The sequence below is a fragment of the Thunnus thynnus genome, chromosome 4, assembly GCF_963924715.1.
Source record: "Thunnus thynnus chromosome 4, fThuThy2.1, whole genome shotgun sequence".
NCBI lineage: Eukaryota > Metazoa > Chordata > Actinopteri > Scombriformes > Scombridae > Thunnus > Thunnus thynnus.
In genome coordinates, this window is record NC_089520.1 from 218,692 (window position 1) to 235,255 (window position 16,564).

Genomic DNA, 16,564 nt, shown 5'->3' on the forward strand with positions numbered 1-16,564 from the left:
CGTATTAGTCAGTAAACGTTCTGTGTTCTCATTGGAACGTGTTTGTCAGTAAACGTTCTGTGTTCTCAGTGGAACGTATTAGTCAGTAAACGTTCTGTGTTCTCATTAGAACGTGTTTGTCAGTAAACGTTCTGTGTTCTCATTAGAACGTGTTTGTCAGTAAACGTTCTGTGTTCTCAGTAGAACGTGTTTGTCAGTAAACGTTCTGTGTTCTCAGTAGAACGTGTTTGTCAGTAAACGTTCTGTGTTCTCAGTAGAACGTATTAGTCAGTAAACGTTCTGTGTTCTCATTAGAACGTGTTTGTCAGTAAACGTTCTGTGTTCTCAGTGGAACGTATTAGTCAGTAAACGTTCTGTGTTCTCAGTAGAACGTATTAGTCAGTAAACGTTCTGTGTTCTCATTGGAACGTGTTTGTCAGTAAACGTTCTGTGTTCTCAGTGGAACGTATTAGTCAGTAAACGTTCTGTGTTCTCATTAGAACGTGTTTGTCAGTAAACGTTCTGTGTTCTCATTAGAACGTGTTTGTCAGTAAACGTTCTGTGTTCTCAGTAGAACGTGTTTGTCAGTAAACGTTCTGTGTTCTCAGTAGAACGTGTTTGTCAGTAAACGTTCTGTGTTCTCAGTAGAACGTATTAGTCAGTAAACGTTCTGTGTTCTCATTAGAACGTGTTTGTCAGTAAACGTTCTGTGTTCTCAGTGGAACGTATTAGTCAGTAAACGTTCTGTGTTCTCAGTAGAACGTATTAGTCAGTAAACGTTCTGTGTTCTCATTAGAACGTGTTTGTCAGTAAACGTTCTGTGTTCTCAGTGGAACGTATTAGTCAGTAAACGTTCTGTGTTCTCATTAGAACGTGTTTGTCAGTAAACGTTCTGTGTTCTCAGTAGAACGTGTTTGTCAGTAAACGTTCTGTGTTCTCAGTAGAACGTATTAGTCAGCAAACGTTCTGTGTTCTCATTAGAACGTGTTTGTCAGTAAACGTTCTGTGTTCTCAGTAGAACGTGTTTGTCAGTAAACGTTCTGTGTTCTCAGTAGAACGTGTTTGTCAGTAAACGTTCTGTGTTCTCATTAGAACGTGTTTGTCAGTAAATGTTCTGTGTTCTCGGCGTTCTCAGTAGAACATGACAGACAGGCAGGCTGAGGGTTGGATATATCTTTACTGGGAGAGTGACGCTGCAGTTTGTCTGCAGGCAGGACGAAGGACAGACTGTATTTACATTCTCCGGCTGCGAGGACCCACAAACAGTCGGCTGCTCGTCGCTCGGCGGCGTCGCCACGCAGCGTCAGACTGAACTTCACTTCATATTTACAATCAGAGTTTTTAGTGATGTGGTGAAAAGAGTCACAGTTTAAAAAGTTCCTGCTGGTTTGAATCAGAAAAGTAAAGAAACATTTACGTTTTCAACAAAGACTCAAAACTGGACACGTTTCCTCGTAACTGAGATAAAATTCAGACATTTTTATCATAAGAAAGATTGTGTAGTTTTTAAGGTCTGATAATTGAAATTATTCTTGTTATTATGAAGTTGGGTTCTAACAATCATGAGGTAAATATCTTGTAATTATCTTTAAAAGTTCTACATCTTCAGAAAACTGTCAGTAAATCTGTTCTCAACATTACAGAAAACGTTCTCGTTTGTCAGTTTGTTTTCTCGTAATTGAAATAAAACTTTAAACCTCATAATTACAAGATCTTCATGTAGCAATGATGAGATATGGATCTTAATTCAAAGATAATTTGCTGAAATTATGAAAAAGATTTTTCAGTTAAAAGCATTTTCTCATGTCATCTTTTCTTTAAACGATGATCTTGTAGTTAGAAGATTATGAGAACTCTACTTATTTACAAGAACACCTTCTCTGTTCAGTATAATGTTGTTTTATAAGAATATAAATGTGTCACTGACTTTACAGAAATATTAAAGGAACAGTCCAACATTAGCCTAGCTTAGCACAACGACTGGCATCAGGGGGAAACTGCTAGCCTAGCTCCATCAAAAGAGAAACAAAATTCACCTTCCAACATCTGCAAAAGTCATTTACATTTACAATAAACTAAAGTGTTGGACTGTTCCTTTAAAGTGTGACGCTGTGCAGCGACGCCGCTTGGCACGAAGACTCGGCCTGAAAATCACATTCAGGAATACGAACATTGTTTAGAGTCCAAAAGTTTCATGCACAACAAAACCCAAAATAACCCAAACCATAAAAAACAAACCAACGGATCACTGGAACAGGAAAGAACAGCGGAGAATTATAAAAATAAGGTGGAGGCGTATTCTGCTGGTTAGACTTCAGCATTACTGATGCATACACACTTCTACTTTTACATACAAGATATAGATTTTCTTAACACTTTGGTTTAGTTTAAAACAAACTATCATAAGCTGTATAATACAGGAAACACATCTCCATCTCTTTAAAAAATTGTTAAATTAAATCAAATAAAAAAGCATCGGAACAGTTAAACGTACAATTCAATTTGTTTTTTCAATCAGTTTAACAGCAGATGAGGAAAATAACATCAACAGACTTCAGATCAGTTTAACTGTACAAATATCTACACAGCTGCTGCCGCACGGCAACAGACGCCTGATAGGACCGCTCATCGGCCAATCAGAGAGCAGACAGAGAGGACCAACCAATAGAGTTACTGAGTGGGAGGAGCCACTGGTTCCTAAATCATTTGACCTCAGTTTGAATGTTAAAATGTTCTTTAACACTGCAACAACTACAGCTTTATGTTCTGTCCCGAAGGAAACACGTTGACATTAAGTCCAAATGTTTCCAGAAAACATCGTCGTATTCTGGGGGAACAAAAGTCGGATTTTCAAAGAAAAGTTGTAACGCTTTGAAAAAAGTCAGTGTTTGAGAAAACAGAGTGATGAATAAAAACAATATAAAGAGAGAAACATGTCAGAGTGATGTGATGTGAGACATCAGGCCAGTTACAGAAGACTGAATGTAAACTGGAGTCTTACGACAAACTGATGTGGATACGGATGTTTTTGCTGCAATGCATTTTGGGAGTCGTAGTTGGCTTCTCTCCTTTAGTGTTTATGTTTTACTAAAGAACCAGTCGTTCATCTTTTGTTTGTTTGTTTGTTTTCTGGGCTGAACATTGTTTATTATTTATTTGAACCAGATGACTTCACACTATGTAACTCTATTAACCTGCTCAAACACCCGTCTCACTGATGATGTCACATCTGATCATGTGACAACCACAGGAAGGGTGAGGCGGCCAGCGTCAGCCGTCTGTCCCGTGTCTGACTCCGCCTCCTCCTGCCTGCTGAATACTCCATTTCCCACAATCCCCTGCAGGCGGGTTCCTGGTCTGAGTTTGGTGGCGGAGCCTCCTTTACAGGACGCGCACTGATTGGTCGGGCTCTCCTGAGGAGGCGGGGCCTGAAGCCGCTGGATTCTGTCCGACTCAAAAAAGAAGAGTCCAATAGAAACGATAGCTGCCTTTGTCAACCAATCACCAATCAGCCCTGTCGGTGTGGGGACCAGTCAGAAGTCCAGTGACATCACAGATGACATCACAGGTGAAGGAAAGGTTTTTATTATTGCTGGAGCCGTCTCCTTATTGGCTTTGCTGCCTGTTGCTAAGCAACAACGTGACTCAGCGGCAGCTTGAACAAACGCTCCAGGCGCCGTGATGTCAGAGCTTCAACCAATCACAACAGCCGGTCTGAGCGGAGTGTCCTGTGTCAAGGGGACGCAGAAGAAGCCAACAGAAGGGAAGCAGAAAGTTGGCCCCGCCCCCTGTTGGCGACGGTATGTTGACAGATGCTGAGGGTGCTACAGGTGCTGGTGAGGGACAATCTGAACAGATGAGACAACAAACAGAACAAACAAACGCTGAAAAAAACTAAATTTAAACAAGGTGAAGGGGCGTGGCCACACGCTAAGCCCCTCCCTCTACACAGCGGCCATCTTGTCTTGTGGACTGCTGCTACTGCTGCTGCTGCTGCTGTTGTTGTTGTTGTTGTTGTCATGGCTGCCTGGTGACATCATGCCGCTCTGTGTCCTGTCAGCGGCCTTGGGGGCGGAGTCTCTGTCTCCAGGTGTGCTGTGGGCGGGGCCAGGAGAGGACAGGGAGGCGGGGCGTGAGGAGGAGGGGCGGTATGCCGCCATGAGCTCAGCCAGACGCTCCGGAGTCGGAGCCCACTTCGCAAAACCAGCGTCGTTCTGAAGGAAGAGTACCGCAGTACCGTGCACCGCCCGGTAGTACATCTCCTCCCTGAAATACACAGAAGTATTATAGTACTGTAGTGTAATACAGTGTAGTATCGATGCAGTACTGCAGTACCAGTACCTCTTGCAGATGTGCTGGCTGCCAGAGCGATACTCGTGTTCGTAGGCCGGGACGCTCAGCTGGTGACGGAGGAACCGGCTGCTCTCCATGCGGGTCAGAGCCGGGGTCACCGGGTCACGCCACTCCGGGACGAAGACGATGAAGGACAGCGGCTCAGAGGAGCGGTCCAACAGGTCCTGAGACACAGATATGTCAATATGTACACCTGTATATACTGAAACACCTGCTGCCATCTGATCCACCACTGTTAGCATCTCAACTCCTCACAGCATCCTGGGAGTTCACCAGAAGAAACAACAGACCTTCTGCTGGCAGGTCTGACAGACAGGTAGAGACAGATAGACAGGTAGACACAGGTAGAGACAGGTAGACACAGGTAGACAGGTAGACACAGGTAGACAGGTAGAGACAGATAGACAGGTAGACACAGGTAGAGACAGGTAGACACAGGTAGACAGGTAGACACAGGTAGACAGATAGACAGGTAGACAGGTAGACACAGGTACACACAGGTAGACAGGTAGACACAGGTAGACACAGGTAGACAGGTAGACACAGGTAGAGACAGGTAGACACAGGTAGACAGGTAGACAGGTAGACACAGGTACACACAGGTAGACAGGTAGACACAGGTAGACACAGGTAGACAGGTAGACACAGGTAGAGACAGGTAGACACAGGTAGACAGGTAGACACAGGTACACACAGGTAGACAGGTAGACACAGGTAGACACAGGTAGACAGGTAGACAGGTAGACAGGTAGACACAGGTAGACAGGTAGACAGGTAGACACAGGTAGACACAGGTAGACACAGGTAGACACAGGTAGACAGGTAGACAGGTAGACACAGGTAGACACAGGTAGACACAGGTAGAGACAGGTAGACAGGTAGACACAGGTAGAGACAGGTAGACAGGTAGACACAGGTAGACGCAGGTTTATATGAGACTCACCTCGAAGTGCGTCACCATGGCGTCCATTAGCTCTTCACAGAACGGAGGATTTGCTTCAAACGAGCCACTGGCTGGACAGAAAGACAGGAACGGCCTAAAAGCACATACAGGTTATTTATATCGCTGTAATCACATGACTGCACTGTATAACCATGTGACCACAGCATGTGTCAGATCATCCTGCTGCAGTGTGGCACAGTGAACAATGAATATCTGACAGACTGGTCTAACAGGTCTGCTGTCTCACAGAAACACCTGTCTCACCCTCTGGATCCAAAGAAGCCGTCGGTGTCGGGGAAAGCTGAGCAGAACTGTTTGAAGTAGCAGTTGAGCGGCGAGGCGAAACACTCGAAGGAAACTCCAAACTGCCGGTTCAACGCCTCGAACACAGACATCGGTAGCGCCCCCTGCAGGCCCGAGCCCTCGTTAGCTCCGCTGCCAAACATCACCTGCACACACAGACGCTTTATTAACCAGGTACACTGACAGGTGAGAGCAGGTGAAAGCTGAGTGGTTGACAGAGAGTCAGCTGACCTGGTATCTCTTCAAGAGGCACCAGACTCTGGACAGGAACTTCTCGAAGCGAGGGTCGTCTATACAGCTGTACCTGTACAACAACTCCTGGACACACAGACAGGCAGAGAGACAGACAGGTGTCAAAGGTGTACAGAAACACTAACAGCTGATATGGACCAGGTGTGCCAGCTGATTACTCAGTGATGATGTCACAGACTAACATCAACATACGTAAACAGCTGCTCACATGATCATATCTGCTGCAGGTTTACTGATTGATTAGCATCAATCAATCAATTTTAGTTTATGTTCCAGGTATCAGTGAGAGTTTGAGTCCATAAACACACTCTGCTGGTTGCTCTGTGATCACAGGAACTATTCTGCTCATTTCAGTTCAGAGAACTCATTATTGATCTCATACTGCTCCTTTATGCAGCAACTTCATACACACAGTTTCTCTTACGCTCCGTTTTAGCTCCAGTCGCTCTAAGCCCCGCCTCCCGATGAGCCCGCTCTGTTCTGATTGGTCAGCTTTATGTATCAGAGTTGTTTTTCCTGCTTTACTGCTTCAAATTAAAAGCTTTTCAATGACTAACTAAAGGAAGACTTTTATTGTGAATAATTTACAGGAAGTAAAAACGTGTTCCTCACTGACGTAGCGGAGCTTCGTTAGCGGAGCTTCGTTAGCGGAGCTAAAAACCGGTTGAAACAACAAAATGTGGAGCTGTTTGTTGAGCGGATCAGTGATAAATAAAACAGGGAGGAAGAGTACAAGCAGAAACAGCCACAGTGATGATGATGATGTTTGATGAAGAGCTGCAGACGACCAGCACACCTCCAACAGGTAAACTACTTATTTTACTTTGCTGCTGTGTGACGGCGTCGTGGCTCGGCGTAACTACTCCCGGAGCGCAGCAGACGTCCATATAAAGACATCCGTCACAAACTGACGTCAGCTCGGCTAACAGCAGATAAAACCGTTGGAAACGAAGCGTTCAGAGCAGAGCTGCTGCTTCCTGCTCACAGGGATTAATGCTACAAACGTTTACCTCGTTATTTAACACGTTGGACACTTTAAACATGAACATCCGACACTGTGACGTTATATACACATAGCATAACACCTCCCCTTTAAAGGACTTCACACCATGTTTAGTATTAATATGAGGTCTTCTCAGAGACCCGTACTGAGAAATGCTCCAAGAGCTGTGACATCATCAGTACTGACCAGTTTGCTGAAGTGACCTCTGTTGACTTTGACCATCTCTCCTCTGAAGCGCAGACACGCCATGTCGTTCTCAAAGTGCAGCTCCACCCGAGGCAGCGGTGGCGACGGGAGCGCCAGACGCACCGGATAACAGTAGACCAACCGGGACTGCTGCGGGGACGCACACGCCTCTGGACACACGGAGACACACAGCAAACAGGATCAGGGGGGTGTGTGTGTGTGTGTGTGTGTGTGTGTGTGTGTGTGTGTGTGTGTGTGGGCGGGTCCTGCTCAGGTGTGTGTGTGTGTATGTGTGTGTGTGTGTGTGTGTGTGTACCTGTGGGCGGGTCCTGCTCAGGTGTGTGTGTGTGTATGTGTGTGTGTGTGTGTGTGTGTACCTGTGGGCGGGTCCTGCTCAGGTGTGTGTGTGTGTGTGTGTGTGTACCTGTGGGCGGGTCCTGCTCAGGTGTGTGTGCGCGTGTGTGTACCTGTGGGCGGGTCCTGCTCAGGTGTGTGTGTGTGTGTGTGTGTGTGTGTGTGTGTGTGTGTATGTACCTGTGGGCGGGTCCTGCTCAGGTGTGTGTGTGTGTATGTACCTGTGGGCAGGTTCTGCTCAGGTGTGTGTGTGTGTGTGTGTGTGTGTGTGTGTACCTGTGGGCGGGTCCTGCAGTAGACTCAGGTGTGTGTGTGTGTGTGTACCTGTGGGCGGGTCCTGCAGTAGACTCAGGTGCGTCTGTCTCAGGCGGCGGCTGTAGTCTGCAGACAGCTGGTAGATCTTGGAGCAGATTCCCTCCACAGAGTCTTTGGCGACGGCGGTGACATGAGGACCACACTGCTGCCGCAGGTGCTCCAGCCGGTCCTACACACACAGTTATCCTACATCAGGTATCAGGAACGTTTAAACAGTACTGGTGTTAAACAGACGGTCTGAGGACGACGTCAGCGCTGTGTCTACAGGTGTCTGAAGGACACAGGCCTCAGCCAGATGTTCCCAGGTGCTCCTCCTCCACCAGGTGATCAGCTGGTTCCTCCTTCCACCTGATTGTCCAAGACATACAGCTGAAGATCTGATGACCTTTGACCTCAGGTGTTCTGGTTCATCACGTATGAGCCACCTTGTGCTTAAACATTATCACTTCCTCCAGGAAAACGTGTTTTTGCAATAATAATAATAATAATTAATGCAAATTAAAGAAATCCCCACAATATTTATCAGAGCTGCAGTTTCACTAAATTACAGCAACTTTTCCACATAAACGTCTGAATCAGCAGCTGCTTGTGGTTTGGACCAATCGTGGCGTTTGGTGTGACGGCAACTGACGACAAATCTCACCTGTCAACAAACACGATGCCATAGACGAGCAAAACTGTTCCCAAATGTTCCCAAATGTTCCCAAATGTTCCCAAATGTTCCCGAATGTTCCCAAATGTTCCCAGATGAGGTTTGATTCAGTGAGTCAGGAGACATAATCTGCCTCAAACATCCAACTAGATTTATTTTAATAACATTATTGATGATTTTATTTGCTGCTGATGTTGAGCTGAAAGTTTATTTAATAAAAGTTATAAATGGAACTCAAGTACAGTATTTTCTGTTTTATAGAACGTTGAGTCCTCATGGTTCTCATGTTCAGCTGTGTTGTTTCTGTGATCTACAGGAAGTCGTTACGTACGACTCTTCACTGGCAGCAGTTTAAATAAATCACATTATTTTACTCTGATTGCAATTTTTGCCAATTCCTGCAATTTTACCACAAAAAGAGATAAAAAGACATAAAACATCACAAACTGTATTGAAATGTTTGAGAAAAGCTGCTGCAAAATGAAACATTCACTCCTGGAGGAAGTGTGTGTGTTTGTTAAACAGCCTGAGACTAAACATCTCAATAAGCATGTACAGAAGGTCAGAGGTCACAGGTTACCATGTAGTCCTCCTTGCTGGCGGAGTGATCTCGGCGCAGCCAGTTCATCGTGTCCTCAGCGTTCCACTTCACCACCTTTCTGCTCTCTGGACTTGCATTCCTGCACAGGTCAGAGGTCAGAGGTCAGAGCCCTCCTGTGCATCACCCCCCCCCTCCCCTCCGTCTGTTGTGACCTACCTGGAGTCAATCATCTTCTTGGCAGCTTCAGCATATTTAAACAGCAGCTTCCGGGCCTCCTCTTTATACTTAATACGAGACAACCTGAGACACACACAGATATCAACATATAATCAATACAGAAGTCATAGATAATCTAAATACTTTATGCATATTGTCCAGTCAGACAGACAGACAAGTACCTGATGGGAATGTCGTTCATGACCTCTCTGAACATGGACGGGGAGATGACAGGGTCACAGTCGCTCGGCAGCAGGGGGTCGTGACCTTTGTCGATCACTTTCCTCTCCAGTAGCCAACGATTAAACGACTCCCGAGGCGGGTCGATACCTGAGCCACAGACAGACAGGTGTCCACCTCATTCACACCATATACAGACTTTCAGACTGTTACATAACCTTAGAGTTCAATTATCCTGGTGACCAACTAGTCCCAGGTCAGACCAACAGGTCCGAGACCGTGGATGCATTATAGGAACTGGATAGGACTCAAAGATGGTGCCTATTCAGTCCAATGAGAACTACTCGCCTGGCGCAAGGGCCAGCCTCCGTGTTGAGTGGCTCAATGAACATGCTCAGTACGTGTCAGGTATGTGTTGGGTTTGGGTTGGGCATGGGTCAAGTATTGGTTAGGTGTTGGTTAGGCGTGTGTCAGGTTTGGGTCAGGCGTTCGTCGGGTTTGGATAAGGCATGGGTCAGGTTTGGGTCGGGCGTGGGTCGGGTTTGGATAAGGCGTGGGTCGGGTTTGGATAAGGCGTGGGTCGGGTTTGGATAAGGCGTGGGTCAGGCGTGGGTCAGGCGTGGGTCAGGCGTGGGTCAGGCGTGGGTCGGGTTTGGGCCAGGTTTGGGTCAGGCGTGGGTCAGGCGTGGGTCAGGCGTAGGTCAGGCGTGGGTCAGGCGTGGGTCAGGCGTGGGTCGGGTTTAGATAAGGTGTGGGTCGGGTTTGGATAAGGCGTGGGTCAGGCGTGGGTCAGGCGTGGGTCGGGTTTGGGTCAGGCGTGGGTCGGGTTTGGATAAGGCGTGGGTCAGGCGTGGGTCAGGCATGGGTCAGGCGTGGGTCGGGTTTGGGTCAGGCGTGGGTCGGGTTTGGGTCAGGCGTGGGTCGGGTTTGGGTCAGGCGTGGGTCAGGCGTGGGTCGGGTTTGGATAAGGCGTGGGTCGGGTTTGGATAAGGCGTGGGTCAGGTTTGGGTTGGGTTTGGGTCAGGCGTGGGTCAGGCGTTGGTCGGGTTTGGATAAGGCGTGGGTCGGGTTTGGGCCAGGTTTGGGTCAGGCGTGGGTCGGGTTTGGATAAGGCGTGGGTCGGGTTTGGATAAGGCGTGGGTCAGGTTTGGGTCGGGTTTGGGTCGGGTTTGGGTCAGGCGTGGGTCGGGTTTGGATAAGGCGTGGGTCAGGCGTGGGTCGGGTTTGGGTCAGGCGTGGGTCGAGTTTGGATAAGGCGTGGGTCAGGCGTGGGTCAGGCGTGGGTCAGGCGTGGGTCGGGTTTGGGTCAGGCGTGGGTCGGGTTTGGATAAGGCGTGGGTCGGGTTTGGGTCAGGCGTGGGTCGGGTTTGGATAAGGCGTGGGTCAGGCGTGGGTCGGGTTTGGGTCAGGCGTGGGTCGGGTTTGGATAAGGCGTGGGTCAGGCGTGGGTCGGGTTTGGGTCAGGCGTGGGTCGGGTTTGGATAAGGCGTGGGTCAGGCGTGGGTCAGGCGTGGGTCGGGTTTGGGTCAGGCGTGGGTCGGGTTTGGATAAGGCGTGGGTCAGGCGTGGGTCAGGCATGGGTCAGGCGTGGGTCAGGCATGGGTCAGGCATGGGTCAGGCGTGGGTCGGGTTTGGGTCAGGCGTGGGTCAGGCGTGGGTCGGGTTTGGGTCAGGCGTGGGTCAGGCGTGGGTCGGGTTTGGATAAGGCGTGGGTCGGGTTTGGGTCAGGTTTGAGTCAGGCGTGGGTCGGGTTTGGGTCAGGCATGGGTCAGGCGTGGGTCGGGTTTGGGTCAGGCGTGGGTCAGGCGTGGGTCAGGTTTGGGTCAGGTTTGGGTCGGGTTTGGGTCAGGCATGGGTCAGGCGTGGGTCGGGTTTGGGTCAGGCGTGGGTCGGGTTTGGGTCAGGCATGGGCCAGGTTTGGGTCAGGCGTGGGTCGGGTTTGGGTCAGGCGTGTCAGGTATGATGGTACCTTCTCTCTGGTGGCACAGTTCGTGGTAGTGTTGCCTCAGCTTGGTGACGAGCTGAGCTCTCTGCAGCTCGATCTCTGGGTGGGGGGGCAGGTGGTTGGCGGGGGGGTGTTCTCTGATCACAGCGTTGGTCTGAACGTCCAGGTCCCAGTAGATACTGACAACAGAAATAAGACCACAGTACATTTAAACCTCCAGATGGAAAAACTAGCAACTGAGATGCTACAGATGCTAACTGGAAAAGGCGGGGCCTCAGTACTCACACAGCTGGTCTGTACGGGGCGGGGGCGGGGCTTGGTGTTGTGGGTGTAGCTGCTGGCGTCTGTTTTTCATCTGGGGCAGCACTCCAGGGTTTGACACCAGGCGTACTGGGAGAGATGGGTGTGGTTGGCTCCACCTGGAACAACAAAAAGACAGAACTCTCTGATACTGTTGAGGACTCAGTTTCCCACAATCCACTGCACACCAGTCCCTCGTTTAATGGTTCAGGTTCTCCTCATTAACTTCTTAAGTAAACTGATAACATGACCAGGTGGGTAGTTTTTACCTTGGTGCGTTTTAAGCTGTTAGGCCCCGCCCCCTGCTCATCAGAGCTCCTCCTCTTTCTCTGACCGTTACCAAGGTTACTGTCTCCGCCCTCTGCTGGAGCCGCATTCAGACCTAAAGGATCAGACTGCAGACAGACAAACATTTTATATACACTTTTTGCAGTTAATTAACAATAACAACATATTTACTGTTTTAATCAGACTGAACTGAGACAGTAATAGTGTGTTCAGACCAGATGCAAAGCTAACGTTAGCGTTAGCTGTAAGCTTCTAATGGACGCACCAATCAGTGTCAGTGTTTGTTTTCAGTTCTCATCAGAGACTCTGTTCCTTCTGTTGTTTTCCCTCCAGACTCTCTCTGCTCTCTCTATCATCTCTACGATGATCATAAATGCTTCAATTCTCCCAAAGTTTTCACTCAAGTTCAAACATTTTCATCTTGGATGCGTTTTCCCCATCAGCCGCCATGAATTCGCGTCTGCTCGTGTCTTTATACTGACTTTCTATGTAATCACGCCAAACAAAAACGTTCACGTTTGGTCTGAACACAACATGAAACAGTTTTCTGGAAAATGACTCACGATGACGTCATGCTGACCGAGCACTGGCACCTCCCACAGGCTCTGATTGGTGAATCTGTTGAAATAATACGGCCGGTTCTCCCGCCGAGACCAGCACTTCGACCAACCAGCCTGGACCAGTTCATCTGTCAGAGAGAGACAGACAGGTGAGAGACAGACAGGTGAGAGACAGACAGGTGAGAGACAGACAGGTGTACCTGGGAGTTCAGACAGACAGGGGAGAGACAGACAGGTGTACCTGGGAGTTCAGGTGGTTTCGAGGTGGCGGACGGAGAAAGGGGAGGCCCCTGAGAGGAGGCGGGGGCAGAGGGAGACAGCATCATGGCCGCCTCCCCCTTCACCGATCCCTGGCTGTCATTGGACATCTCAGCTGCTCGTCAGAATGACATGGATCTACCTGGACAGGAGGAGAAGCTGTAACTTCAGTGTTTGGAACATCTAACAGTGAAAATCTGACGACACTCAAACTGCAGAAACCAGAACTGAGCAGCTTCTGTTCCTGCTGTTCTTTGGTCCTGTAAACACGATGATGATGATTTTATCTTACTTCACATTTACAGATGAAGATTTGGTTCCATCATAGTAAAATAAATGTAATATTTACCTGCCTCTTAGTTTGTCAGGTGGGTGAAAGTTTCCTTTAAAACTAGAGAAATGAGGAAAATCTGCTAATTTGCTAATTTACTATTTAATCAGTGATTCATTTTTCAAGCAAAAAGCTGAACAGTTTCTCCAAAGTGTTTTGTTTTTATTATCTGAATATTCAATAACAACGACAATAATAATAATAATAATAATAATAATATTATATAAACTTATACAGCACTTTTCAAAACAAATGTTACAAAGTGCTTCACAAGGTGACAACACAACAGCGCTGAGGTTGATCAAGAACTAATATGTAGAATATTACAGAGATGAAACAAGATCATAAAATCAAATAAAAACACATTTAAATCCAGTAAAACTGTTAAAAACAAATGCACACACATGCATATGTGTCTACACATAAACAAATATACGTGTGAAAGTATTTTGGGGGTTTAAACGTGAAGACGTTTTGTTAAAAAAAAAACTGTTTTCTGGCATTTAATAAAGCAAACTGCCTGTTTAATCAGTGATGAAGATGATCGTGTGCTGAAGTAAAGTGTGGAGACCATGTATGCAGGTGAACAGGTGAACAGGTGTGTGTTGGATAAATTACTTTAGCACTAAACGGCCACAGAATCTGACAGGTGACAGATTTCTGTGTAACACCTCCAGGCCGAACTGATTGTCACGGACGGTCTGACGGCAGGAGGCGAATAACGGAACGATATCAGAGTTAAATCCGATCAAAATGATCAATTAACTCCAGATAAACCGAGTCTGCGTGTCTCTGATGTGATATTAAACCGCTGAGTGAATAAACTGAATCTATCCTGGTTGTTTTCCTTCTAATACGCAGAAACGAGCGCCATAGTTACACGCATGCGCCTGGCTGTCCTTCCAAACAAACACGGAGGAGGAGGAGAAGGGGGAAGCAGCGGAGGGGGGGGACAACAAAAGGCTGCGGCTGTTCCTCCGGAGCCCGGCCGGCAGACACGGAAACACTGGCTCTGAGTCCCGGTCCACCGCGGGGCCAACCCCGGCTAAAGTCCCTGAAACACACCGCCGCGGGCCCGGGCCGCCGTCAGCGCCCGACAATAACGGCCATTTTGCGCGGCCCGCTCCGTGTCCGCACGGAGCGACAGCTGCTGTTTAGGCGCCACTTCTTAGACAAGATGGCGGACACGCCCCTGCCACAGCGCTGCGCGTCCTGCGCACTATTTCTGCTGTTTGCTACAAACTCTGCCGCTCTGCGCGCCGGTACTCCGCTTCATCTGAAGGCCGAAACCTTCCGCTGCGTGTCGGTGCCGTCGGAGCGGCTCTGCGGGGCCGCCTGCCCTTACCTTGACTGGTTTATTTGCGGAGAGTCGCAGGTTCTGTCCGTTTGTTTCGGGTCCTCCGCTCCGCTCCCTCCCCGCCTGCTCAGACATCTTTACAGGGACCCGGGATGAGCGACTGCGCAGGCGCAAGTGTAGACCCGCTTCCTGTTCCGAGGTGACCTGTTGTAGCCGCCATGTTGAGCAGGTCGACGAGGCTGTGGGAACATTTTAAGTATCTTTATTGCATCCACGTTTCCTTCACTTGCATCTCAGTCTCTTCCACTGAGGATGCAGGACAGGCGCGAGGAAACTATGCGAGGAAAGATGTGTTCAGAGAAATGAGACGTCCTTTCCTCTGAAGCGTCATGTGAAGCCACATCTGTTTCTAATGATGGTAGCTGATCACCGCTGTAGAGACTTGTGATGGACTTTGTGTTGGCACACATGTGCACTGGGACACTAATAAAGGTGCACAGTTATCACTGCAGCAGCTGTTTAACAAACACCTGCATTCAGTATTTATACTGTGTCCTGCAGTATTTGTACTCTCTACTGTATCCTGCTCAGAGGCACAACTAACCCTAACCCATGAACACTGGAAATTATTTATTAGGATTAATGTTTCAGGGAAAAATTGAAATGATGTAACTCTTATCAAACTTGACACTCAGCTGTGTGACTGAATGGAAATGAGGATAAATGATATAAAATATAAATGTGTTTAAAAACTGTTTCTTGCTGACAGACAGACTCTCCCTGTGATCCATAATAACAGTTAATGAGGAAATAACAGAAAAGAAAAATCTTTCTGATAAATGAAGAAAGTTGTTTATGATTCTTTTGTTGACAGTAAACAGATTTTGAACTAGATGTTGAATCAGAAAACAAATAAAATATAAAATTTAGGACTGATACACCTGAGTTTAACCTGTAATCTGTCTCCACTCAGTGATGTATCAGATCAGTCAGATCAGCTGCAGCGTCCAATCAATAACTGATATCCAATAAGGGGGCGTGTCCGTCGGTAAAAGACGCTCAGAGCAGAAATAAGAGCTTTGGGACGGCCTTCATGATGGCGGACCAGAGCAGCCTCCCACAGAAAACCTCTATATCCCAGCGGAGTAGATGTTAAAATAACAATGTTTTAGCTTGATTTCAGTTCAATTCAGTTTTATTTATATGGCGCCAAATCCCAACAGAAGTTATCTCATGTCTCTGTCCACATAGAGCATCTAGACTGAACTCTTTAATCTACAGAGACCCAACATTCCTCCATCAGCAGCAGGAAAAACTCTCCTTTAACAGGAAGAAACCTCAAACAGAACCGGACTCTAGGTGGCGCCGTCTGCCTCCACCGGCTGGGTTGAGAGAGAAAGAAGGAGACACAGAGAAGCAGAATAACAACAATAACAACAATAATAATATTAGAAATATGACTAATACAGATGGAGAGGAGGAGAGAGGAGCTTAATAATTGATTACTTAGGAGGAAAAATAATTAAATTATTCATTCTTATATCTGAAAGTCATGAATATAGTGACCTCCATCTCTGATATACAGGAACAGATGAAAATAATGACTTGGCTATAAATTAAGATATTTGTTTAACTACCAAGGAATAATGATGAATGGGAAACAGTGAGCATATATACTATATATATATAGAGAGAGAGAGAGAAACTTAGCACAATAAGTAAGGAAATTAGTGTTTGGTAGATTATTTCTTTGTTGTAACGATGCTTCTTGTTGGAAAGCCTGTTTATTATTTAAATGGAGACACATTTGTAAGGAACATGCAGTTGTGGGATGAGCAGCAGAGCTGAGTTTGTGGGTTGCGCCCATGAAAAATCTGCCAAATTTTCTCTGCCGATGCCAAACAGCTTATTCTGCCGTTGACTAATTACTGACTCTGAGAGTTCAGAGTACGGACCAGGAGGACGGTCCACTATAACACATAGAACCGGCTGTAAAGTTTCCACCCAGATAGCAAAATTACTGTGGCCCATATCCGGCCCACCTACCGCAGGGAATGATGGCACCTGGGCGGTCAGATCCGGGTCACAAGCAAACCATAGCAATGCCGCATGTCAACCAAAAACTAAACAAATAAACCAGATCTGGCCCAAATCTGGACAACAGTTAATTTTTATTCTGGCCCTGATCCGGCCCACATTCCAGATCCTCATTTGGCCCAAATACTGCATGGGATGATGGCACTGGGGCGGTCCGCTCCTGTTTGCCAGATCTGGGCAACAAGAAAGCCGTAGCAGTACCGCAGGTCAA

General features: G+C 47.4%; 1 protein-coding gene across 2 annotated transcripts; it reads right to left on the reverse strand.

Annotated features, from left to right (window-relative positions):
• Positions 1 to 1,137: 1,137 nt before the first annotated feature.
• pcif1 (phosphorylated CTD interacting factor 1) lies at positions 1,138 to 14,410 on the reverse strand. Of its 2 annotated transcripts, none has more exons than XM_067586086.1 (16): positions 14,305 to 14,410; positions 12,612 to 12,770; positions 12,374 to 12,498; positions 11,792 to 11,917; positions 11,508 to 11,641; positions 11,247 to 11,401; positions 9,280 to 9,427; positions 9,098 to 9,181; positions 8,921 to 9,020; positions 7,698 to 7,857; positions 7,020 to 7,189; positions 5,810 to 5,896; positions 5,540 to 5,724; positions 5,276 to 5,369; positions 4,321 to 4,496; positions 1,138 to 4,245 (listed from the first exon to the last, which is right to left on the reverse strand). In XM_067586086.1, the coding sequence occupies exons 2-16, from the start codon at positions 12,736 to 12,738 to the stop codon at positions 3,924 to 3,926; spliced, it is 2,193 nt and encodes a 730-aa protein (XP_067442187.1). In that variant the 5' UTR covers positions 12,739 to 12,770; positions 14,305 to 14,410; the 3' UTR covers positions 1,138 to 3,923. The 2 variants fall into 2 exon arrangements, with proteins under 2 accessions (XP_067442187.1, XP_067442188.1); XM_067586087.1 differs by having other exon boundaries at positions 12,612 to 12,766; positions 14,305 to 14,396.
• Between the last annotated feature and the right edge of the window lie 2,154 nt (positions 14,411 to 16,564).